General features: G+C 37.9%; 9 protein-coding genes across 9 annotated transcripts in view; 6 read left to right on the top strand and 3 right to left on the bottom strand.

Annotated features, from left to right (window-relative positions):
* LOC129574011 (trafficking protein particle complex subunit 3) overlaps nt 1-23,201 on the top strand; it is a 62,183-nt gene that overhangs the window by 20,872 nt on the left and 18,110 nt on the right. The window lies entirely within an intron of this gene.
* On the top strand, nt 50-1,361 carry LOC129574005 (chromatin modification-related protein MEAF6). Its single transcript, XM_055455266.1, has 3 exons — nt 50-416; nt 540-933; nt 1,038-1,361. The coding sequence occupies exons 1-3, from the start codon at nt 270-272 to the stop codon at nt 1,166-1,168; spliced, it is 672 nt and encodes a 223-aa protein (XP_055311241.1). The 5' UTR covers nt 50-269; the 3' UTR covers nt 1,169-1,361.
* Nucleotides 1,369-6,720, bottom strand: LOC129573984 (protein starmaker). Its single transcript, XM_055455234.1, has 5 exons — nt 6,239-6,720; nt 4,960-5,161; nt 4,734-4,831; nt 2,368-3,333; nt 1,369-1,888 (listed from the first exon to the last, which is right to left on the bottom strand). The coding sequence occupies exons 1-5, from the start codon at nt 6,281-6,283 to the stop codon at nt 1,799-1,801; spliced, it is 1,401 nt and encodes a 466-aa protein (XP_055311209.1). The 5' UTR covers nt 6,284-6,720; the 3' UTR covers nt 1,369-1,798.
* Nucleotides 6,601-11,107, top strand: LOC129573975 (translocation protein SEC63 homolog). Its single transcript, XM_055455214.1, has 7 exons — nt 6,601-7,732; nt 8,209-8,918; nt 8,999-9,227; nt 9,313-9,606; nt 9,683-9,809; nt 9,898-10,517; nt 10,602-11,107. The coding sequence occupies exons 1-7, from the start codon at nt 7,609-7,611 to the stop codon at nt 10,772-10,774; spliced, it is 2,277 nt and encodes a 758-aa protein (XP_055311189.1). The 5' UTR covers nt 6,601-7,608; the 3' UTR covers nt 10,775-11,107.
* Nucleotides 11,353-13,572, top strand: LOC129573987 (pyruvate dehydrogenase [acetyl-transferring]-phosphatase 1, mitochondrial). The gene is made up of 4 exons (XM_055455238.1): nt 11,353-11,764; nt 11,865-12,003; nt 12,084-13,011; nt 13,110-13,572. The coding sequence occupies exons 1-4, from the start codon at nt 11,651-11,653 to the stop codon at nt 13,315-13,317; spliced, it is 1,389 nt and encodes a 462-aa protein (XP_055311213.1). The 5' UTR covers nt 11,353-11,650; the 3' UTR covers nt 13,318-13,572.
* LOC129573989 (inhibitor of growth protein 3) lies at nt 13,625-16,520 on the bottom strand. Its single transcript, XM_055455243.1, has 5 exons — nt 16,328-16,520; nt 15,776-15,847; nt 14,743-15,628; nt 14,363-14,636; nt 13,625-14,272 (listed from the first exon to the last, which is right to left on the bottom strand). The coding sequence occupies exons 1-5, from the start codon at nt 16,353-16,355 to the stop codon at nt 14,159-14,161; spliced, it is 1,374 nt and encodes a 457-aa protein (XP_055311218.1). The 5' UTR covers nt 16,356-16,520; the 3' UTR covers nt 13,625-14,158.
* LOC129573986 (pleiotropic regulator 1) lies at nt 16,563-18,656 on the top strand. The gene is made up of 3 exons (XM_055455237.1): nt 16,563-17,073; nt 17,137-18,021; nt 18,114-18,656. The coding sequence occupies exons 1-3, from the start codon at nt 16,961-16,963 to the stop codon at nt 18,505-18,507; spliced, it is 1,392 nt and encodes a 463-aa protein (XP_055311212.1). The 5' UTR covers nt 16,563-16,960; the 3' UTR covers nt 18,508-18,656.
* LOC129574007 (uncharacterized protein CG1161) lies at nt 18,664-20,672 on the bottom strand. Its single transcript, XM_055455269.1, has 4 exons — nt 20,437-20,672; nt 20,133-20,251; nt 19,719-19,959; nt 18,664-19,022 (listed from the first exon to the last, which is right to left on the bottom strand). Exons 1-4 carry the CDS (start codon nt 20,509-20,511, stop codon nt 18,834-18,836), a joined length of 624 nt encoding a protein of 207 aa, XP_055311244.1. The 5' UTR covers nt 20,512-20,672; the 3' UTR covers nt 18,664-18,833.
* LOC129573995 (GDP-mannose 4,6 dehydratase) lies at nt 20,702-22,821 on the top strand. The gene is made up of 4 exons (XM_055455249.1): nt 20,702-21,144; nt 21,232-21,517; nt 21,613-21,762; nt 21,839-22,821. Exons 1-4 carry the CDS (start codon nt 21,061-21,063, stop codon nt 22,417-22,419), a joined length of 1,101 nt encoding a protein of 366 aa, XP_055311224.1. The 5' UTR covers nt 20,702-21,060; the 3' UTR covers nt 22,420-22,821.

The following is a 23,201-nucleotide window of genomic DNA, read 5'->3' on the forward strand; positions in this document are numbered from 1 at the left end:
GTCAGAGGGCGCACCAAGTAACGACATTCAATTTTTAGCGCACTGAACGAAACCGCTTGGCATTTCACTGCAGAGCATTTTGACAGAAGCAAAAGTCATTTGTTGTTAAACAGTGTGCATTCGAAAACTCCCCAAACCAAACTAATTTATATTTCATTTTTTTCCCGTTCTTTCTTGGAATTTCTGCAAACTTTTTAATAAAACATTCAGCCAGTCAATAGAATAGAAATTGATTCGTTGTTTCAAAGACAGTAGAAACTTCGTTAAATATGAGCTCACCAGTATACAAACACACCAATGAAAATTCGGCGATGAAACAACGCAAACAGAAGTCAACGAATGCCGCCAAGTCGTCGACAAATCTCGACACACGAACAGAGTTAGCCGATCTGGTGAAACGAAAGGCTGAAATTGCAGTTAGTAACCATATTCATTTGATTTAAATCGTTATCTGTTGGTATTAAGTTGAAATTGTTTTTTTTATCTCACTCTCTCTCTCTCTCTCTCTTTCTCTTTTGCTCCCATTCTCATCGCTTCAGGAGACACTAGCCAATCTGGAACGACAGATTTATGCATTTGAGGGTTCATACTTGGAAGATACACAGCTGTATGGCAACATTATTCGTGGCTGGGATCGGTATTTAACATCGAACAAAAGTACCAATTCAAAGGCCGATAAACGAAATCGTAAATTCAAAGAAGCCGAACGACTCTTCTCCAAATCATCAATCACATCAATGGCGGCTGTTAGTGAGCTGGTCGATCAAAATGACACAAAACCAGATCGCAATAGCGAAACGGACGTAACAAATGAGGATTCTAGTGACAATACAATAATTGGTACAATTTCCGGCAATAATGCGTCCAGTAATCGTCATGAACTGAACAATTCCACACATCAAAAATCTGCCGGCAAAAATCTAGACTCTGTTGGTATGTTTTGATGGATGTTACAGCATCATTCTGGCAATTTTGCTTGAAATCAATCCAAAATTCATTGTAAACTTACTTTTTGTCTCTGTTTTTTCGGTTTTCAGATCGACCAAACACCCCGCATTCAAAACACTCCGACTCGAAAGATGTTTCGACGCCGAGTAGCAGTGCGAAGCAGAAAGCAAGCTCTGCCAAGAAAACCGGCAATGCGACAAAAAAGATTCGCCATCGCTGAATTGCACAGCCATTGTCGTGACATTTAACGTTTTATTCAGTAATTTGTAACTCGTTTAATTCTTTATTCGTCATGAAACTCACCTTTCGATCCATGCTCATCGTAGCTTCAATTAAGTTAAATTTAGCTATGGAATTGTAACAAAACGGCAACAAAAAACCAAATACATAGCAAATTCTTATGTAAAAAAAAGTTCAATGTTTTTAGTGTATTTTTAAATGTTGTTTTTTTTATTCGAAATTATTACTTTAACAATGGCGACAACGAATTTCGACAAAAACGCAAAGACCTTAAATGTGAGAGGCAAGCTTCATTTTGAGATAATCCAAAACACAGGTCATCCATTCAACTTGTACTTGTTTCATGGCACTAGAATGAATTGATGTTGCCATGAAATATGTTACTATATAAGCTTATTAGGATCGATTGTCGTTTTAAATCGTTTTTCAAACCAAGTATAGCTGATTTGGTGTTTTCCTTTTCTCAATTGTGTGCACTGTGTGTGTGTGTGTGAATGAATATGACTGAGAGAAAGAAGGTTTATGTGGATGAATTATGTGTAACAGGCGGCGGAGTCGTTCAATAAATTAGGCATTTTTGATCTTGATGTTAGTGGTTTTACATTTAAATCTATGAATCGGCAGTCTCTTTTGTTCGATCCTCGTCTGTTGCTTCGGGTGACTTGGTCTCACTTGGCGCACTCTCTTCCTTTCCATTCTCCTGCAATAGATTTAAATTTGGCTTTACACATTTACCTAACGCTATTGGCATTCTCAATCAGTCGACAAATTCAACGTTTTCTTTTGCAGCATGGTAAAATCATATTTACCAAAGTTCCTTTAGTTTGAAATGGATTTTTTGTAGATGAACAAAAAAAAAACAATTACCTTCCAAAGATTTATCGACTGAGATTATTGCATTGAAATTTGTTGAAACCTTTATACCATAGAGTTAATATTTTTTTCATTCGAAGTCAAATTTATACAGTTTACTTTAAGGAGTTAATGGGTCTGATAGTAATGTTGTTGTTTTGAAAGGAAGGAACATTTGAGTTTCTTGTTAATTATTAACACTTGCTTCGTCTTTTGAACGCAACGAGTGAATACACTCATAACATCAATTCCTACCAAAAATAAGGAACTTCCGAGTCAGGCTAAAAAGCCTGAACAATAGAAAATAATATGTGCTTTTGATCAAACCTCTGATTCGGAGTCATCGCTGCTTTCACTATCTGATTCAGATTTTTTGGTATCGTCAGTGGTTTTGTTGTCTTCTTTTTCATTCTTTTTGGTTGTGTCACCCTCCGTTAGTTTGGCATCGTCAGCAGGCTCATTGTCATTGTCACTGTCGCTGGATTCACTCTCCGATTCAGATTGTTTGGTATCGTCAGTTGTTTTGTTTTCTTCTGTCACGTCCTTTTTTATTGTTTCACTCTCCGTCTGTTTGGCATCGTCGGCAGGCTCATTGTCACTGTCACTGTCGCTTGATTCACTCTCCGAAACAGATTCTTTTTCTTTTTCTTTTTTTGTACTACTAGTTTCGTCTTTCGGTGCATCAAGCTCACTTTTAGTTGCCTTTGAGTTGTCTTCGGACGATTCTTCGCCTTCGGGCTTGATTTCTGTTTCTTTTGTTGCTTGGACGTCTTCCTCCTTGGAGGATTCATTGTCTTTGGACGGTTCTGAATCAACATCTTTAGCTTCTTCATTTTTGGGTGCGGTTTCTTTGGGCTCCTTCTCGGAGTCGGACTCCTTCGAATCGGATTCCTTAGTCACATCATCATTTTTTGTCTCATCCTTGGACGACTCATCGTCCTTTGGCTTCTCTGAATCATCATCCGTTGCACTTTCTATCTTTTCCTCATTTTCTTTAGCCGTTTCGCTTGCATCATCTGATTTCTTTACCTCTTCATCTTGTCCATCCTTGGTGGCATCATTGGACTCATCTGGTTTTTGCTCATCATTTTCAGGTTTTTTCTCTTCACTGTCCTTTTCATTCTCATTTCCATCAGCTTCCTTTGTTTTATCCGGTTGTTCCCCCCCATCGGTCTTTTCTTTGCCATCCGTTTGTTCCTCCGCATCGATCTTCTCTTCGCCATCCTTTTTCTCGTCTCCATCGGTCTTATCTTGGGCATCAATTTCCTCTTTCTTGGCTTCATCATTATCCGACTGACACAGTTAGAATGCAAATATTCGGATAGGTTTCAACGGGTTCGATACGAGGGGGACAATTATCAATGGAAAATCAGTTGTAAAATGAGTGACAAAGATTCGTTTGAATACAATTTAATGGCGCATTCTCAAGGGTTTAGGAGCAAAAAAAAACCGAGTTAGAAACATTCAAAGCAAAATTTTTCGTTGTCACAAACGGAATTAAACAAACAAACACAATACGCATTATACTTATAAAAATATAGGTTTATTTGCTAAATTGCCAATTAAAAAAAAATTATAAGAAAAATAAACATTTACATAAAAAATACGATGTCAATGAAAATAATGCGGATTAAAATTAATTTCACTTACATCACACGGATTGGAATTATTCGTCGGAATGAATTTGGGAATTTGAATGTTTGAATCAGTAGTAAATTATGAGCATTTTGACTTGATAAAAAAGAAAACTATGGATCAAATTATGTGAGTAAAAAGGCCAGTCGTTTGATTCATGGATTTTCATCGACGATACTGAACAAATTATCAGATAACGTTTAAAAACTAAAGTAATTAATTAAAAGAAAATAATAGGTAGGAATGTACGAAAAATGCAAAGTCATTAATTAGGAACGAAAGCGCCTGTGAATTGGTTTTTCTTTCTCCTTCGAAGTGTGTTCGAGAAGCTAGGCTTAATGTGAAGCGTAAAAAATTCATGTAACTGGCATCAAAATCATTTCTTCGAGTTTCATTTCAATTTTTAATCAACATTGACTCTATACATGTGAGTCATGAACGTGCTTTCTTTTCGATTCTTGGAACAATGCTTCTAAAATGTATTGCTGTAGTCAGACACAGTTTTCAACTATCACAAATTACAAGGAGAAAAAATGCTAGTTATGCCAAAACAAACAATGTTATTAGTAAATACTTTTTCTATTTGCTAATTGGTTTATTATGCCGGTGAAAAACAGAATTATTCCTATTGATCGAATCCGTTATTGATTATGTTGTAAACGATTTACGCTCAATATTATGGATATAATAAATATAAGTTTGATTTTCATTTTCTTTCAAACTTTCTGTTTTGTTTTTTGTTTTTTTTCATTATTTGATTTGATTAGTTTTAATTTTTTTTTCTAATGCAATGTTACATGAAAAGAAGATACTCCATCTGTTAGTTATTGTTGTTACATTTGCTTCGGCTGTCATTTTGTGGTTTTGCAAATGCGTTTACTTGCCACAAAATAAACTCGCACGAAAAGGTTACTTATGGTTAAATTGGTTAAGCGCGCAAACAAACGGCTTTTAGTTGTTTACTTGTTCTTGTTGGTTTTTGTTTTTTTTTTAGTTCAATGTCTTCATTGAGTTATTTGTTCATTCACTGCTGAATGGTTTTAGTTGTCATTGCTAACCTCTTTTTTGCCATTGTTCTCTTCAACAGGTGGTGCCAATTTGAGGAATTGTTCCAGTGTGTCCGTTTCATTTGCCAGATCGAATTCATCATAAGAACCTGTGTGTGTGTGTGTGTGTGTGTGGTTGGGTGTGAATGCAAAATTATTTTTGGTGTGTCGTTTAATCAAAGAAAAGAAAACTAATGCAATCAACTCGAAAATTGATTTACAATTTGCATATACATACCGCAGTATTCATCATCGGCGAATAGTTGTGGAGGCAATGCGTGTCTGGGCTCTTGATCGCTGATCGTTGCACCTTTGTTGGTCGATTTTTCCTGCATAAACTCTTTTTCCGATTCTTTGCCCGGTTCGGAGATGTCAACCACATCATAGGTGATTTTTTTGCTGTCGAGGATCATCAAGACGCGTTGTTGCCGCTTCTTGACCTGAAAAAAACAGAATAAAAACAAATACATCGCATTTCATTGCAAATATTCGCAAATTCATTGCGCCAAAATCGATTTGTAGCCGTCCATAATAACAATAATAATATTGTTTATAAACAACAGGCGTGCTATATTGAATTCTCTGTAACTGTATCTGTATCTGTAACATATGATTAGCTCACTGGTCGAGTATATTGCGTGACATATCGACCAACCGTTGAAAAAAAAAACACAAAAGAAAAAAAAATGACGTTTTTTTTCCTTCATGTGGATGGAAAATGCACACATTCACACAACGCATCGCAACATAAAATCGTCGTTTTAGTGCCGAAGGATGAAATGAAATGAAAAAACCAGAAAGAACGAAATAAAAATAAATATCTTGTGTTTAAAAATAGACACGGCTGTGAATATACGGAATGAAGACACACAAAAAAACACACATCGAATAAAAAACAAATGGCAAAACTGTTCGACGCTATTGAAAATAAACAGATTGAAAATGATTTATCGAATTGGCCAATTTGTTTCGGAAAACTGATATCATCACCAGAAGCAGCATCTAATGTCGTTTCTTTTCCAATTGGAAATATGAGAGAGGGTTTAGCATAGATAGTAATGCGGCAACCGCATCGCGGTTGAATCGCTTCAATTGCATAAATTCAAATTAGAATGCGAACGGAGGCACATCAATGTACATATATACATCAGCAACAAACGGCTGATATTGGGGCGATTTGCGACTGATTGGATTCTTTAAATGATGATGACCAATTATTTTTTGGGATATGTGTGTGTGTGTGTGTGTGTGTGTGTCAGCAAATCAACAGCCAGAGCCTGTGTCATTGCATAAATTAAATCGCATTTAGTCACCGCTTATCGCATGAATTAATCATTCAGAACAACACAATTAACTTTTTTTTCCGTATCCAGATCAAGTTTTCGGCAATCCAAACACAAACCGGTTGCATATTGGGCACACGAAATTTTCGTTTAAATATTCCACATTTTCATCCCACATAAATGCATTGCACATAAATGAATGAAATTTATTGAAATTCTCATAAAAATCTTTACCTCCTTGTTACCCGACATTCCACTAATGTACACTTTAATCACCATTTTGCCTTTTTTCCCTTTCGTATTTTTTTATTATGTGCCGAAATAAAACGAACCAAAATAAAAATTTAAGATCAATGAAAAAGTCTTATTCACGATATTCGATCGATTGCAACGATTTAATGAAGGGAGAAAAAAAAGTAGCCACCGGATTGCCGCTCGATTCACGTCGGATTGACAGCGTTTTCATGTATCGAAGCCGATTTGTTGCATAAAATCCACTGTGTGTATTGATGATGGAGTCGTTTGGTTCACGCCTAAAATTCTTTGTATATTTTCTTCATTTATGTGTGAAATGACAATTTTGAATTACTAATAACAGTGATGGGTTTGCCTTGTTGATTTTGACAACTATTCGATTCGCCGACCATTTAAAGCGTGGTTCAGCATCAAACTCGGTTGATTTACATTAGGGTTGTCCAGTGCAACCAAATCGATACCTTCCTTTATGTCCACAAAACCTTTGATTTTTATCGCAAATTCGGTTGAAATTTTTTTTTTGCAAATGCATCACGTAGAGGATATTTTGATAATTTGAAAAATGAATCCAATAAGAAAATTTTGTGGGGAAAGAAACAAATCTAGGCAATCTGCCATAATGATTCGATTGACATTTCATAAAAACTGTACGCGCGGTTCATACATTGTGACTGCATCATCGTCATCGCTCGCGTTTATGTGTTGGTTCATATACATTAGCTTTCTCTAATGGAATGCTATCTCTCTCACTTCTGACACGTCTATCGCTAAATTGAAATTTTGTACGAAACACGAATGATTGTTTGTCACGGCGGAACAATTTGGTTTTTTTTTATTTCAGTTCATTTGTGCACGAATTCTCGTTTACTGTTCGCCTGATTCTTTCATTCGATAACATTATTTCGGCCGAATAGGTCGTAGACAATGATAAAAACAGTAAAATTTAATTGAAGTTTTATTGAATAACATTTCGGAATTGAGCCATCGTATCAACTCTTGAAATATACGTGTTCATTGGTGGAAGTGAAATGTTCACATTATTTTAACATAGAACAATATTTTTTTTTATTTGTTGAAATTAATTTCAACATTGATTCCGTATTTGTTTGATTCACGCATTTATAAATTTAATTAAACGAACGAAATTTGGTGTGTCTGTGTGTCGGAGAGAAAGAAAAAGAGAACAAGAACAAGCGACAGAGTTTCCTGGTGGTGTGGCATTTTAAGTGAAGTATACTACTATTACGGTGTACGTAAAGTCATTCTTACGGTGTTGAGTTGTGTGCATTCAGCCCAGTGTCAGAACAGCTTGGATTCATGAAAAGTAAACGAGCTGCACTTTAACAGAGATGGCCGGACAGAAATTTCAGTACGATGAAAGCGGTGGAACGTTCTTCTATTTTCTATTATCATTTTTGGCTTTGATCCTTATACCGGCCACACTATACTATTGGCCACGCAAGAGAAAAGAAGGTACGTACAAACGATTTGTAATTCACTCGGAACACGTTTTCGTCGTCATGTAAATGTGTGACACTTTGCGTTCGCGTATGTTGTTTCGAAACAACGGAACCAATCTGTTTCACGTCTGTTCAATTGTTCAACGACAATAGCAGAGACGAGAAAAATTTGTGCATGTGATTACTAAGACCTCGTATTTTATTGTGCACAATGGTTTCTTGACGATTATTGAAATTGTGACGAGCCAGCAGAGTCAATTCAACATGTTGTTTTGTTGACACCATTCGAACGCACTCAACTGTAAATAAGAATTACAGTAAACGCGTTCAACTGGCACTACTGAATCATTGTCTTAGAACCGTGAACACAATTCGAACCATTTTCTGTTTTTTCCCCATTTTCCCGCATTTTTATTTTTGTTCATAATCAGAACATTTCACAGTGCATTTTCTGATGATGATTATTGGTGTTCTTCTGCTTCCATACAGATCCAAACAAATACAAAGATGAATGTCAATGCCCGGGTTGTGTCAAGAAACGCGTGATCATCGCCAACTCGGAACCATATAGATTTCTTAAGGAACTTTTAGTGAAATTACTGATCATTTTGGGATGGGTGCTGTTAGCCTATTTAACGTATCGAGTGTCACAGTTCGACTACGAAATGTCCAATTTCGATCCATATGAAATTTTGGGCTTGGAATCGAGTGCATCGGTGGCAGAAATTAAACGTGCCTATCGTAAACTCTCGCTGCAACTGCATCCGGACAAAGAGACCGGTGATGAGAAGGCGTTTATGAAACTGTCAAAAGCGTATCAAGCATTGACCGACGAAGAATCGCGCAAAAACTGGGAAAAATACGGTAATCCAGATGGGCCAGGTGCAATGTCATTCGGTATTGCGTTGCCATCATGGATTGTTGAAAAGGAAAATTCCGTATGGGTACTTGGATTGTATGCACTGGTATTTATGGTTGCGCTGCCCGTTGCGGTCGGCACATGGTGGTATCGCTCGATTCGATTCAGCGGTGATAAGGTTCTCTTAGATACAACACAATTATATTTATACTTTTTCCACAAAACACCTCAAATGGCCATGAAACGTGTCATCATGATTTTGGCCGCCAGTTTGGAATTCGACAAACGTCACAATTCACAAATCATCGAACGACCATCGGACAATGACGAGGTTCCTTCGGTAAGTTGCGGATGAAAAAATGGGCTTTTTTATCTGTTTTATCTGTTACACACCGCTCATTTGTACCCCTTTTTTTGCAGCTAATTCGTCAGTTGCCAAATTTGAACGAGAAATGTAAAGAAGTGCCTCTGTGTAGGATGTATTCGGTGAAAGCGCGCGCCATTTTGCATGCACATTTAGGCCGTATCGAACTCAATCCAGACACATTGGACATCGATCGCCAATGTATCGTACAAAAATGCCCATATTTGATCCAAGAAATGGTGTCCTGTGTCAATCAACTCATCATGTTGGCCTACGCACGTCGAAGTAAGTTTTATTGCAACAACACATTCGCATTTGGGCATTTTCTGTCGCTAGTTGTACTAAATGAATTGCATTTGTCTGCTTACAGTTTCAAAGTTGCCAAGCATTGAAACCATTGAAAATTGCATGAAACTATCGCCAATGATCATCCAAGGTTTGTGGGAGTTCAAGAGTCCATTTTTACAGTTACCTTTCGTAACCGATGATCACTTGCGTATGTTCTCAACGAAAAAGCGTCACATCAAAAATTTACAACAATTCGCCCAACTGAAACCAGATGAAAGCCGACACGTGTTGAAGCATTTGAGCGACTTTGAATACGAACAGGTGTTGCGTGCTTTGGGCAGAATGCCGCTCATCGATTTTAGCATTCGATGCGAAGGTAAATTGCCGTTTGATGAAATGTCAAAGCGACAACACGTTGACCATGACTTTTCTTCCTCTCCATTTGTTTACAGTTATTGACGATGAAAATACAAATGTTGTTACTGCTGGTGCAATAGTTACAGTTACAGTCACTTTGGTGCGCAGCAATATGAGTGAATTATTTGGCAATGCTGATGTTGCTGAGAAACAGGGCATCAAGTAGGTTTCTCCCAATGTCATGTCAACTGTTTTTTTTTCTCTTCTTTCTTGAAGACACGTATTTCTAAATTCATTTGTCCTATTGCAGTGACGATGAGGAGCAACCAGAGGGTGAAGGAAACGAGGAGCAAGCACCAGCACCTCCACCGGTGAAACGTTCTGCATGGGCTAAGCCTGCTCCACGGAAATCACACAAAAGTGCCGGTGCAAAGAATAAACACAAAGGAGGCAAAGTGAAGCAACCGGTTGCGGTGAAGCAAGACCCCGCCAAAGTTGTGTCGGGCGGTGAGAAGACGGCAGCTCCAACAAAAGACGAATCTGATTCGGAAGGTGTGGCCGGCGATAGTGACAATGAAAATGATAAGAATGATGCTGGTGGCTCGGATCGTTCGTCGGACAACGAAGACAACGACAAGAAAGTGTCTTCAGTGGAGGACGACGACGAAGAATGGGAAAAGTTCCAGAAGAAATTGAATAAGCGCGAAAAACTGGAGGGTAAATCGAAAATATCGCATAGCGTACACTGTCCATACTTCCCAGAAGACAAGCAGGAATATTGGTGGACGTATATTTGTGATCGAAAATCAAGAACACTGCTGACCGCCCCATACCATGTCACGAATTTGGTTGATCGTGAAGAGGTTGCATTAAAATTCACAGCACCCAGATGGCCGGGCGTCTATACATTCTCCGTATGCTTGAGATCAGGTAAAACAATAGGCGCAAAAAACACATCCGATCTCAATGGTTATACTTATTATTCAATTCTTATGTTTTTCTTCTGATTGACAGATTCATATGTAGGCATGGATCAGCAGCTCGAACTGAAATTAGATGTTAAGGAGGCATCAGCTGTACCAACAGAGCATCCTCAATGGGATATCAGTGAGTCCGAGTCCGAAAAGGAGGATCCACATGGAAATGAAAGTGAATTTACCACAGACTCTTCGGACGAAGACGATTAAACTCGAAATACTTCAATCCATCTCTCGCCGTCGTTGTGACGTCACATTGGTCTATAATTCTTTCTAGTATGATGTCTTGGATCTGTTCGAATCAATGGCATTATTTATAATGTTATTTACAAATATACAACAACAACAAAAAAACAACAAGCAAAGCAAAACTACAATAAACACAATTTTGGATGTTAATCAATTAAAACAAAAACAAAGCGACAGAACAGTTCCAATTCAACGTTTATACGAAAAAGAAAGGATTCAGTTGTTTTCTAATTTATTTTTGATAGTGAAATTCCAATGAATTAATATAAATAAAAAAAGAATCAACAAATAAAACCAAACAGTCGTTTCATTTATTTGGTCTGGTGGATGCATCCATGCGTTGCAACAAATTTGATGACGTTTGCACATGCAACGCTGTTAATTGCGATAGCAATCAAATGCAATGCACATTTCTCATGCTCATTAGCAAAATGAAAAAATTGGTCGTAAATAATTATTCAGCCTTTCACCAACACTGACTGGTTGGTTGCTTTGACGATTAACCTCAAAAAATCAACAAACTGTCAAAAATCCGCAGAAATGTCACAGCAATACCAAATAAAGTAATGATAAACAAAGTCGTAGTCTTTGTATCGTAGTCCAGTGATCAGCATTTCAAAAGGATTAAGCCAATTGAATAAGCGATTTTTGTTTGCAAAATCTAGTGTCAACATTGTCAAAAATCAGCCAGGCGCTCGAAATTATGAGAATTAGTTGAATTTGATAGAACCGAAATTTAATTAGAACCATTTGAAGAAATGCGAAGTTAATGTGCAGAGGTGACCACCAAAAATTCTAGTACAGAAAAACGACAGCACACACAAAGACCCATAACAAATGCTTTTTATCACCAATCGCCTTGCTGCTGGTGTTCGACTGAAAATAGATGGAACACGCATTTTCGTTCAGTGCTATAGGACAGCGGCTAGTGTTAAGCTCACACCGCACGACGTAAGTGTTTCCATTGCCACCACGATTTTCTTCTGAACTGAGTTGTGATTCATAGTTATTTTCTATTTGTGTGTGTGTGTGTGTGTGTGTGTGTGTATAGGTCAATCGAATATTGTATGAAAAGGAATTCACGACCGATTTTACAGATTCATCGATTAAAAGCTATGATTCCAATCAGGTGGCGTCCAATAATCCGCTAGAGGATCGAAGAAGTGAGGCATCGTGTCTATTCACAAATGGTATGTTGAGTGTTGACACATTTCATTAGCAGTTTCTGAACCATGCTAATCAACAAAATCCATTGAATTCGTTTTGGTAGGTTCTCTGTTTGGTGTATTCGATGGTCATGCCGGTCCATCATGTGCACAAATCATTTGCAAGCGATTGATGCGTTATATCGCCGCCAGTTTGGTAACACCAGATGTATTGAGCAAGAAACTGAGCGAAGGTGCGAAGAGCAACTCATTTCTACAGTGCCATAACGATAAGGTAGATTTTGTGGACGAAATTGATGCGATATTTGAAAAGAGTTTCGCCAAATATGCCCGGAATTTATGCTATGAAGATCCCTCCAATTTTCAAATAAGTGTTGCGCTGCAAAACGCCTTTCTGCAGCTAGATAGGGATATCGCGGCCGAAGCGTTAGAGCATCAAACACCTCGAACGCTATCGGTGGCAATGTCGGGAGCTGTTGCTTGTGTTGTTTACATTAATCGTATGGATATGCATATTGCTAACACGGGCGATTGTTTGGCCGTACTGGGTTCGATAAATGAGGCTGGTGAATGGGAAACGAAACGCTTAACCAACGAACATAATTCAGATAATTTAGCTGAAGTGAGACGAATCACTGGCGATCATCCGCTCAGTGAACGTGACACAGTAATCCGGGGTGAACGACTACTTGGTCAATTGGCACCGTTGCGAGCATTCGGTGATTTTCGTTACAAATGGCCCATAGATATTCTCAAGAAATACGTTGTGCCCTATTATGGAGAGCATGTGATACCGCCAAATTATCTCACGCCACCATATTTAACGGCTGAACCAGAAATTAGTTACCACACGATAACGCCACGCGATCGATTTGTAATCATCGCAACGGATGGCATTTGGGATTTTATGACAGCAACTCAAGCCGTTAAATTGGTTGGCGAGCACATGATCGGAAAGCAGTTTTTGCAGCCATTCTTTCCAAAACGAAATCTTAAACTCAGCGAAATCGCTCAAATGCTGTCACAAAGAAGGTTTGTATTCATTTTGGATTCTTTCAAGGAAATCAAAAAAAAAAAAACAAATTACCGCGAAAATTCAAAAAAAAAATTGTTTTTGTTTTTCTCTGCAGAGCTGGACTGAAAACGAAACCGGCAGATAAAAACGGTGCAACACATTTGATTCGACATGCGCTCGGCGGAACCGATTATGGTATTGAACATTCAAAATTATCACATATGCTTTCGTTGCCGCCAGACGTGGTCCGACTGTTCAGAGATGATATGACTGCAACAGTGATATATTTCAATCAGGATTTCGTTCGAAACGCCAGACCATAGACTATTATTTTTCGTTTGTTTGTTTCACATTTGAATGCCGCGCAACTCGATTGCTGACTGAGAGTTATCTCCAATGTACGTAATTTTACTGAACGAAAACACCCTAATTGTACAATGCTGATTTTATTCATGAAATTATTCTATCGTTATTAACACACGAAAGCTAAAAAGAAAAAGTATATTCGCTATGATAGTCAGTGCAAATGGGTTTGTAGATTAAATAATCTGGAAAAATAAAGAATATTTATTGAGCAATATCTTCTCTTTGATCAGCGTATCAGCTTCATCAGAAAATGAAAATCGAAACTTTTGTTTTTAAGGATTTGTATTTTTTTTTCTTTTCCGAGTGAGTGGGGTTTTTGTACAATTTGTTTTTTTTTTGGAGCGTAGGGGTTTCCAAGTTACATTTTTTTCTCGTTAAGACAACCCTAAATGCATTTAACATTTCCTTACCGATTCTCGAATTGAAAAGATTTGAAAATGATGTGAGTCGCAAAAAGTTTTTGTTTTTTTCAATTAGATTTTGTTCCTAAGTATTCTATTTGTGTAGCTGGATTGAAAGCAATAATCAGCCAATTATTGCATCAACCAAACTTCATATTCAGACTTGTGTATGGCATTCAACGACATCATGTCGACTAACACATTATTCATCTTTCTCAATTGTATACATTCATTTTCTGTTGCTACTGTTTTTTTTTTGTAAATTGGCAATCTAAATTATGAGAAATTCCATGAAATTTACTTTCTTAAACATAAAGTAAAAGCTAGGAGACTAAGAGCTAGTTGCTTAAAACCTATGCAGCGTGGAACGTGTTTGTTCCATGTGCACTGAACATACTTATTTACGTATTCCTCTTCTTTTCATCGATGCCGTACATTTTGAGCAGTACCATTTACCTTTGGGCGGCTGCGAAATGCCAACACATGGATAATGGAACCATTCAAACGGACACTGAAATTAAATGATAAAGGCATTGTTAGTTATATTATTCTAGCCATTTTGTGAGGTATTTCGTCTGAACGAAGAAAATAGAACACTTACGGCTTCGTTATCACAAGCGACCATATCACCATAAGATACTTGGTTGCAGAAACAGTATCGCGGTTCGTTGGGGTCATATGACCAATCACCGTCTGTGCTCGGGTCGACAACAAGACCATTCTCGCCGAGTACCATTGACGCAGATGGTGACTCGGGATCCGGTGTTGAGGTTAAAATTGGCGGGGTTGGTTGATTCGGTGCCGTCGAATTCAAATTGAGCGAAACAGGAGCAGATGTTGTACCATTTGTTGGTATATTTAAACCAGGAACTTTTCTACGTAATTCAAAATAAAGTAGAATGAAACCATAAAAATCGATTAAATAAAGAAATGAATTGAAAATAAGCTTTGTTCGGTCATTCATGTGCAGTTGCCACTTACTTTTTCTGTCGTCGATTGTTCAGCGTGTTGCCTTCACGTTCAACGGCTTGAAGTGCATTGTGAGCGGCGCCGGCTAGTTCTCGTCCGATCAACAGTTCATGTGAGCCGCTGGTCGATGAGCCATGAATGGCTTCGTATGATGCTTTTAAACTGGCCGTGCGTCGACCTTGTTGCATTTGTTGTGTCGCAACGATTGCTTGACTAGCTGCTGCCGCGATGGCATTGCCGGCACCAATGTGCTGCAGATTGTACGGTACAGTTGTTTGAAGCGTTGGTGTGTTTGTGGGCAAAACAAGTGATGCACTCGACGACGATGACGACGATGTCGATGAATGTGCCGTATTATTCGGCGTAGCAACGACACTCGGAACTGGAGTACTCAATGCCGGTCTTTTCTCTGGCGGTCCAACACTTGTGCTGCTGTTTCGTCGCTTCTCCGGCCTCGCTTTGTATTTCTCTCGATTTTGTGGTGTGTTCATGTTACTTGAAATCGACCCAAAAAATCGATTCTCCTTCTGACTGTTACCCGCATTTGATGACGTACTATTATTCAATATGCTATTACAATTTATATTGCTATTACTATTACTGCTATTCCCTTCGAGTTCGAGCGACCGTTTTTCCAGTATTTCGGTGATGCCATTGTGATCGGCTTCCAGTTCACATTTAAATTTGAACAATTCACTGTCCAGCCGACGCAAATACCGATCAACCAGATCGTACATCAGATTGGCCAGTGCGACTTTTTCGTCGGCATCCTCCAATATTTTGTAATAATCTTTACTGATCTCATTGTATTCTTCGTCGGCCTGTGTTCCTTGCAATTCACCGCGAGCACATCTCGAAAATAGGCCACGAATCCGTTTTTCGATTGCGTCAATGTTGTCTTTAATTTTTGTGAGTGTGTTTTTTAAATAATGTTGAAATTATTTAATTTGGAATTCAAGGGAAAAGTTTAGAAAAAAAATCCGCAGAGAGAGAGAGAGAGAGAAAGAAAAAGCAGACTCAGATTGTATTTTGCCATTGCACTTACTTTGAACTGTTAAGTCCATTTCACGCATATCGGTAAATCGGTCTCGAAGCTCCTGCGGCAAGTGTTCGATCACTAAAAATTCAATTCGAAATTTTTGGATTAAACACCGAATCGATATGCAATCGTATCATACATGTTTTCTGTTTGTTTGTTTATAAGCCATCATCGCATACGGAAACATTGAAGTTCGCGCCCAAATGTCAAATCATAACAACTCGTTTGGAGTTAACATTTCCAATTTGTTACACGGAAAATATTCGCAAAAAATGTGCATTTCGATTTGAAAATTACTCGTAAAATCCATAGAAATCGCATTCTTTTTTACGGTCATCGTATTTTCAACCGAAGTCATTAGATGCATTTGATGCTAAAATATCGCAAATTTCTGTTTGAAAATGTCAAAAGGCACATTTTTGTTTGGTTTTGATTATTTACACCTAGGTTAAGAGTGTATGCGTGTGGCAATCGACGGGGAAAAAAAATATGGCGATGGGCGAACCACAAATATTTAAACCCAAATTTATTCATGAAAAATCACAAATTTGCACTTACTTTCCAAGTAATCTTCAAGGTACAACATTTTTATTATTATTTATATTTGTTTTTACTACGCTAATATAAGATTGATTGAGTTTTTGGTTGAGAATTAAAAATAGGCGTTTCAAAGTTGTGGATAACTTGAAACCAATGAACGTAATAAGTGAGATTTTTGCCGTTGTAATAGTAAGGAGCTGTAGCGTTCCATTTGACGTTTACAACGTGGCGCTGAAATCGCGTCTCATTTGCGTTGCAGCCATTACATTGCATGCGGTGTTTACATTGCAGCAATTGAACCACATGTCGAACCACAATTACGCTCCAATGTCGACCTAAATATCAATTTACGCAATTTCATTCCTGTAATTTCACTTTGAAACATTTATTTTCAAGTTTTTCAATGCGCATTCATTCCATCGAATTTGGAATGGGTGACGCTGATTTTCACATATTGACCATTGCTTTATTCAACCCTGTTTCGATCTTGTTGGTGTGAGTCAGGCTTAATGTAAACGTTTGACTTGTGTCCACAGCCAAACACGATACAAATGTCACAAATCAACATATAACTTTAAACTGAGCCGCAAATTATCAATCAAAAATTAAAAAGAAGTAATATTTCAATTTAAAGTTTCATAAAGATTCGAAATGGAAGAAGTGCAGCGGCATTCAGTGCACACTTTAGTGTTCCGATCGCTAAAACGGTCTCACGATATGTTCGTGTCAAATCAGCCATTTCTTCCAGAGTTGGACGAAGAACTGTAAGTACGAATGTGAAACGTTGAATTGCTGTATGAATAATTTGATCGATTTTCATTTTGCAGGGAGCGTAGGAAAAAGGAATTGAAAGCTCGTGATTCATATGATTTTATATATGATCGTGTAAAGAGCCAGAAAAAGGATCATTTGCATCAACCGGCGAAGACGCAACATGAAAACAGTCACACAAGTTCGGACAAAGAGGCTAGTTTGAGCATTGAGGAAGCGAATCCGTCGTCGGCTTTGGTCCCAATGCCAAGCACTAGTTCATCGGAAAGTTATTTTACAGGTGGAAGTCAGTCCACTGCACCTAGCAATCAATTGCAGTTGCAACCAAAGAAAGCACCATCCATACCCAAACCAAAATGGCATGCACCGTGGAAATTGTCTCGTGTGATATCCGGCCATTTGGGTTGGGTGCGCTGTGTTGCTGTTGAACCAGGCAATGAATGGTTTGCCACTGGTGCAGCAGATCGGGTCATCAAAGTGTGGGATTTGGCTAGTGGAAAATTGAAACTTTCGCTAACGGGTCATGTGAGCACCGTGCGTGGCTTGGCAGTGAGTGCAAAGCATCCGTATTTATTCAGTTGTGGCGAGGATCGACAAGTAAAATGCTGGGATTTGGAATACAACAAAGTGATCCGACATTATCATGGTCACTTGTCGGCTGTCTATTCCATGGCATTGCATCCGACGATTGATGTTTTGGTAACGGCCGGTCGTGATTCAACGGCTCGTATATGGGATATGAGAACAAAAGCGAATATTCACACACTTTGTGGACACACAAACACCATTGCAAGTGTTGTTGCCCAAGCCACCGCTCCACAAATCATCACCGGTAGCCACGATTCCACCGTTCGACTGTGGGATTTAGCAGCCGGCAAAAGTATGTGCACATTGACAAATCACAAGAAAAGCGTTCGAAGTATCGTTTTGCATCCCACATTGTAAGTCAATTCGTTGTTGTGTTTGCCATCGCTCTCATTGAAAATTCCGTATAGAAAAGCTAATGATGTTTGTTTTCTTCTTTGCATTGCAGATATATGTTTGCATCTGCTTCACCGGATAATATTAAGCAATGGCGATGTCCCGAAGGCAATTTCATTCAAAACATTTCTGGTCACACGGCTATCGTGAACTGTATGGCTGTCAATACGGACGGTGTACTCGTTTCGGGTGGTGACAATGGTACACTTTTCTTCTGGGATTGGCGAACTGGTTACAATTTCCAACGCTTCCAAGCACCCGTACAACCCGGTTCAATGGACAGTGAAGCGGGCATATTCTCAATGACATACGACGCAACTGGAACTCGTTTGATTACAACCGAAGCTGATAAAACCATCAAAGTATACAAACCCGACGATGAAGCCACCGAGGAAATGTATCCAATCAATTGGCGACCAGAGCTCTTGAAACGGCGCAAATTTTAAGCGCACCATTATCGTTAAGCTTAGAAGTATTTTGTACAAAATATTTGGATGAGTTTTTCATAAGTCTCATCCAACAAATTCATGCACTCTTTTGACCGATCGTGAAAATAAAACGCATAACCACAACTACTAGCGAAGAAGAAATGAAACAATGAGTTTTCTTTCATATCCGATTAATTTATATACAGACCCATTGTAAATACAATTAAAATGTTAAATAGAATCGATTTGAATGCGTGGAATCGGCAAACGAAACTTGAAATTCCATTCGGATTTGTGAGAACTTTGAGGAGGAAGGAGGAGATGAACGTGCATCAGATTCGCATCTAATTTAGCATCGTGTGTCGATCATAAATATTGCGACGTTGCTCACGTACTTGTCGTTTCCATTTATCTTGTTGATGCCCAACACGATTTAGTACATTCACTCGCACGCCCATTTGATGATTCGACGTATAGCTCGTTGTACCCAAATCGATCGAATTATTTGCTGAATTCGATACGGTGGTATCATCCTGTTGCAAAGGCAAAATACAATGAAGATATTGTTCAGGTTTGTTTTAAGTGATAGAAAGAGCACAAGTCAGGACTATAAAGTGTAGCTAAATTCTATTGCATACAATAAAACAAACTAGGGTCAGTTTTTGGTGAACAGCAACAAAAAATGGAATGATTTTGCAAAAAAAAACAAGCTTCTTCTTCCAAACATATTATTCAATTTTTTCAAGTTTTTTTTTTTGATAAATTTCTTTTTTTTCTACGGACATAAATAATATCAATAAAACCATGGACTTTCGGTAACAGCAAAGAATCAACACAATAGACTTTCACTAATAGTATATTGCTTATCATTTTGAATGGCTCTTTATATCAATGAGCGAGACATAGATTCTAAAAATTCTATTTCAAAGAAAAAAATACAACAACTCAAATTGTTTTGACTCAGAAGGACGATAAGTAGTGACAATAAACTAAAAAAAGAAATCGACAACATAAAGCACCAAATATTTCAAAGAGAGATGCATTCTAATGAGCTAAAACTATAGTATTGGCAACAAGCGTTTACTATCTACGATGAAACACGTTTCACTGTAATGGAATAAACAACATAAAATAGAAGAAGAAAAAACCAAAAGCAGTAAAAGCAACAAGCTCATAAAGGTGCAAACAAACAAAATGTAGAATGAAAATTAAAACACTTAGTCACATACTTCTTCGTTTGTGTGCTCTTGATAGCTATTTTTGATGCGTTTGTTCAGCAGTGGATCCAAGCAAATCAAGAAGAGCATGTAGACAACAAGTAATGATATCACCCATATCACAATGATAACAACCAAACGAATGATGCCAGTATTACGATTTTCATATTTGCACTGGCATCTTGGACAGAATTCTTGTTCTTTTCCCTTGATTTTGCCCTCGAGACGTGGTAAAATGAAGTCATCACAGTTGCTAAAATCAGAAAATAAATCTAAAATATATTTTTTGTTCAACTCTTCTCCCTTTGCGATTCGACCGAATTGCGATTGGCTTCGGTGAAAGTAAAGCTGATTGGAGTTCTTTGCATAAATTCATTTTAACGATGCAATAATGGAATGAATGTTGTTATTGTTGCAAATTCTTACCATTTTGTAGGTGGTACATTATCGATTAATAGCAAACGATCTGTTTTCTGTGTATCATTTAGCACGGAACTTATGCTAGGGCAAATACACCTGCACCGATTGTCTTCATATGAGTGTGCCTATTCGTATAAAAACAAGGGAACAATCGAATTTGGTTACAGTTTTGGTACACAATTAGCAACAAACCAATCATAAAGGTTCAATCATATCCGATTGATATCATTTTATTGGCTACTATAGTCACTTTGCAAATAATGTACGAAATAAAGGGGATTGTTGTTAATTTCATTTGATGCGCACTTACACTGGCTGATGGAATGAATACGAAGATAAAAGTTACAATGGCTACGCCACACAACAGATATTTATTCGTGGTCATTTTTAATTGTTTATTTGGTAATTAATTTGAAGAAAATATTTATGCTCGACCCAATTTATCCACACAAAAAAGTGCTAATCTTAACTTTATTTTCACTGTAGCTGCTGCTGCTGTTGTTATTACATTCACCATTACGAACAATGAGTATTACGAACGAATGGCTGATTTGTCATCTGTCAAAAATTGACAGTCAAAAGTGTGTACGAAGCGAAAAAGAGGGAGCGAGAGATAGAGAGAGATAGAGAGAGATTGAAAGAGATTGAAAGAGAGCAATCTAAAGTTGCATTGAGCCCTGTTTCCAATGCAATCGAACGTTCGCTTATTATTTGCGATGGATTGTCAACGGATTTAGTAATTTATCAGGGATTTGTTTACATTTTGACCAATTTGTTTGACAGTTGCCACGCATATGTGCCAAGTTGTCAAGCGTATGTGCTTGGTTTATCTTTTCGTACAATTCTATTACATTTAAGTGATAGAAACGTGATATACAGTACACTTTGGGCGAATATTGGAGCGGAAACTGAAAATTAACTGAAACTTCTAACCATGGACAGCAATCAATTGTTGAACGTACAAAATGACATAGACGGTGACTCGAAAGTGGCTTTATTGACCGGCATAACGGGACAGGTAAACAAAATTCGAAACAAAATAAGTTCTATTTTCACGAGATGTTGTTTGAAATATGGAATGTTGATCAATTCTGGATTTCCACAGGATGGTTCGTATTTGGCTGAATTCCTACTGGAAAAAGGATACACAGTGCATGGCATCATACGGAGAGCCAGCACATTTAATACGAGCCGCATTGAGCACTTGTACGCTGATCGAAGCAGCCATCGACAAGGAAGAATGAAATTGCACTACGGTGATATGACGGATAGCAGTAGTCTGATCAAAATTATATCAGCCGTTCGACCAAATGAAATTTATAATTTGGCAGCCCAAAGTCATGTTAAGGTATCATTTGATCTCAGCGAATACACAGCCGAAGTAGATGCAGGTAAACTAAACTGGGACTAAAAAAAAACACAAAAAATGATTATGTACGGTGTGCACTGTTTATTGATGTATAAAATGTCGGTAAATTTCTTTCAGTCGGAACACTTAGATTGTTAGACGCCATTCGAACGTGTGGTTTGGAGAAAAAAGTGAAATTCTATCAGGCAAGCACATCGGAACTTTATGGAAAAGTAGTTGAAACACCTCAAAGTGAGAAAACTCCATTTTATCCACGTTCGCCGTACGGTAATGAAACATTTCATAACTTGTTTTTATTCGCTCTCACAAAATTATTGATATTTTTTTAAAAATCTATTTGTAGCATGTGCCAAAATGTATGGTTTTTGGATTGTGATCAATTACCGTGAGGCATACCAAATGTTTGCGTGCAATGGAATTTTATTTAATCATGAATCACCCAGACGTGGCGAAAACTTTGTGACACGTAAGATAACGCGATCGGTAGCCAAGATTTCGTTGAATCAGATTGAAAATTTCGAATTGGGCAATTTGGATTCGAAACGTGATTGGGGCCATGCCAAGGACTACGTTGAGGCAATGTGGCTGATGCTACAGCAAAAGGAACCACAGGACTTTGTGGTGGCCACCGGTGAAACGCACACCGTGCGCGAATTTGTTGAAGCCTCGTTCGCTGTGATTGGACGCAAAATTGAGTGGCAAGGTGAAGGCGTCGATGAAATGGGCATCGAAGCGGGCACCGATATTGTTCGAGTCAAAGTGAATCCAAAGTATTTCCGACCAACGGAAGTCGACCAACTGCTCGGTGACTCATCCAAAGCACGACGTGAACTTGGATGGAAGCCAAAAGTTTCATTCTTGGATTTGGTCAAAGATATGGTCAATTCAGATGTCGAACTAATGCGTAAAAATCCAACCGCTTGAACATATTCTGTTTGCTGTCGGCACAAACTATTTTTCATAGTGTGAACTTACATTTATTAGTTTCAAACAAACGAAGAAACATCACTTTTTATTTTAACATTATCAACCGAGTTGATAATCATTCCAAGACACATTTATGTTGCACATTTCATTTTTGGTTATGTTCTTTGCTGCTTTAACGTACATTCGAAATGCAAACTATTCAGGGACATCAAAGTAGTTCTGTTTTTGGAAAAGGCTTTCTATGGATTTTATATGCTGATATGCAATAATCTTTAACTGTCCCCTTCGCAACCGATAATCAACCTCCAGGCCACAATCAAACGAAGAATTTCTGTTATTACCAAATATATGACATAAACCGAAATTGTAATAATAAAATAGCATTTATGTAATTAAAAATCACTGAATTTTCTTTTAAAGATACTTTCTACCACAAAACGATACCATTGATACTCGACCAAGATGAAAACTCTTTTTTATGAATAAATTTTGAGGTGATTAGTTAATTAGATTTCTTTTTAAAACGGTCACTGCCATGCACGTAAATTCAATTTAGAAAACAATGATTTTTGACCCTCAGATTGAGCAAAAGCTCACAATTTGGAGTAGTTCCGAGAAATCGAAGGAAGAAAAAAACATAAAAAAGTGTTTCAACCAGAATTGAAATCTAGAGCACTTGGAATGGGTCGAAATCTATATTGCACCTGGTTTAAATGCAAGAAACGATTGGTTCGCCTACTGACAAATTTTTATCAACGGTTACACGTCACCGTATTTGT

Source organism: Sitodiplosis mosellana, unplaced genomic scaffold (assembly GCF_009176505.1).
Source record: "Sitodiplosis mosellana isolate CC-2019 unplaced genomic scaffold, AAFC_SMos_1.0 Smas_scaffold_6150, whole genome shotgun sequence".
Lineage (NCBI taxonomy): Eukaryota > Metazoa > Arthropoda > Insecta > Diptera > Cecidomyiidae > Sitodiplosis > Sitodiplosis mosellana.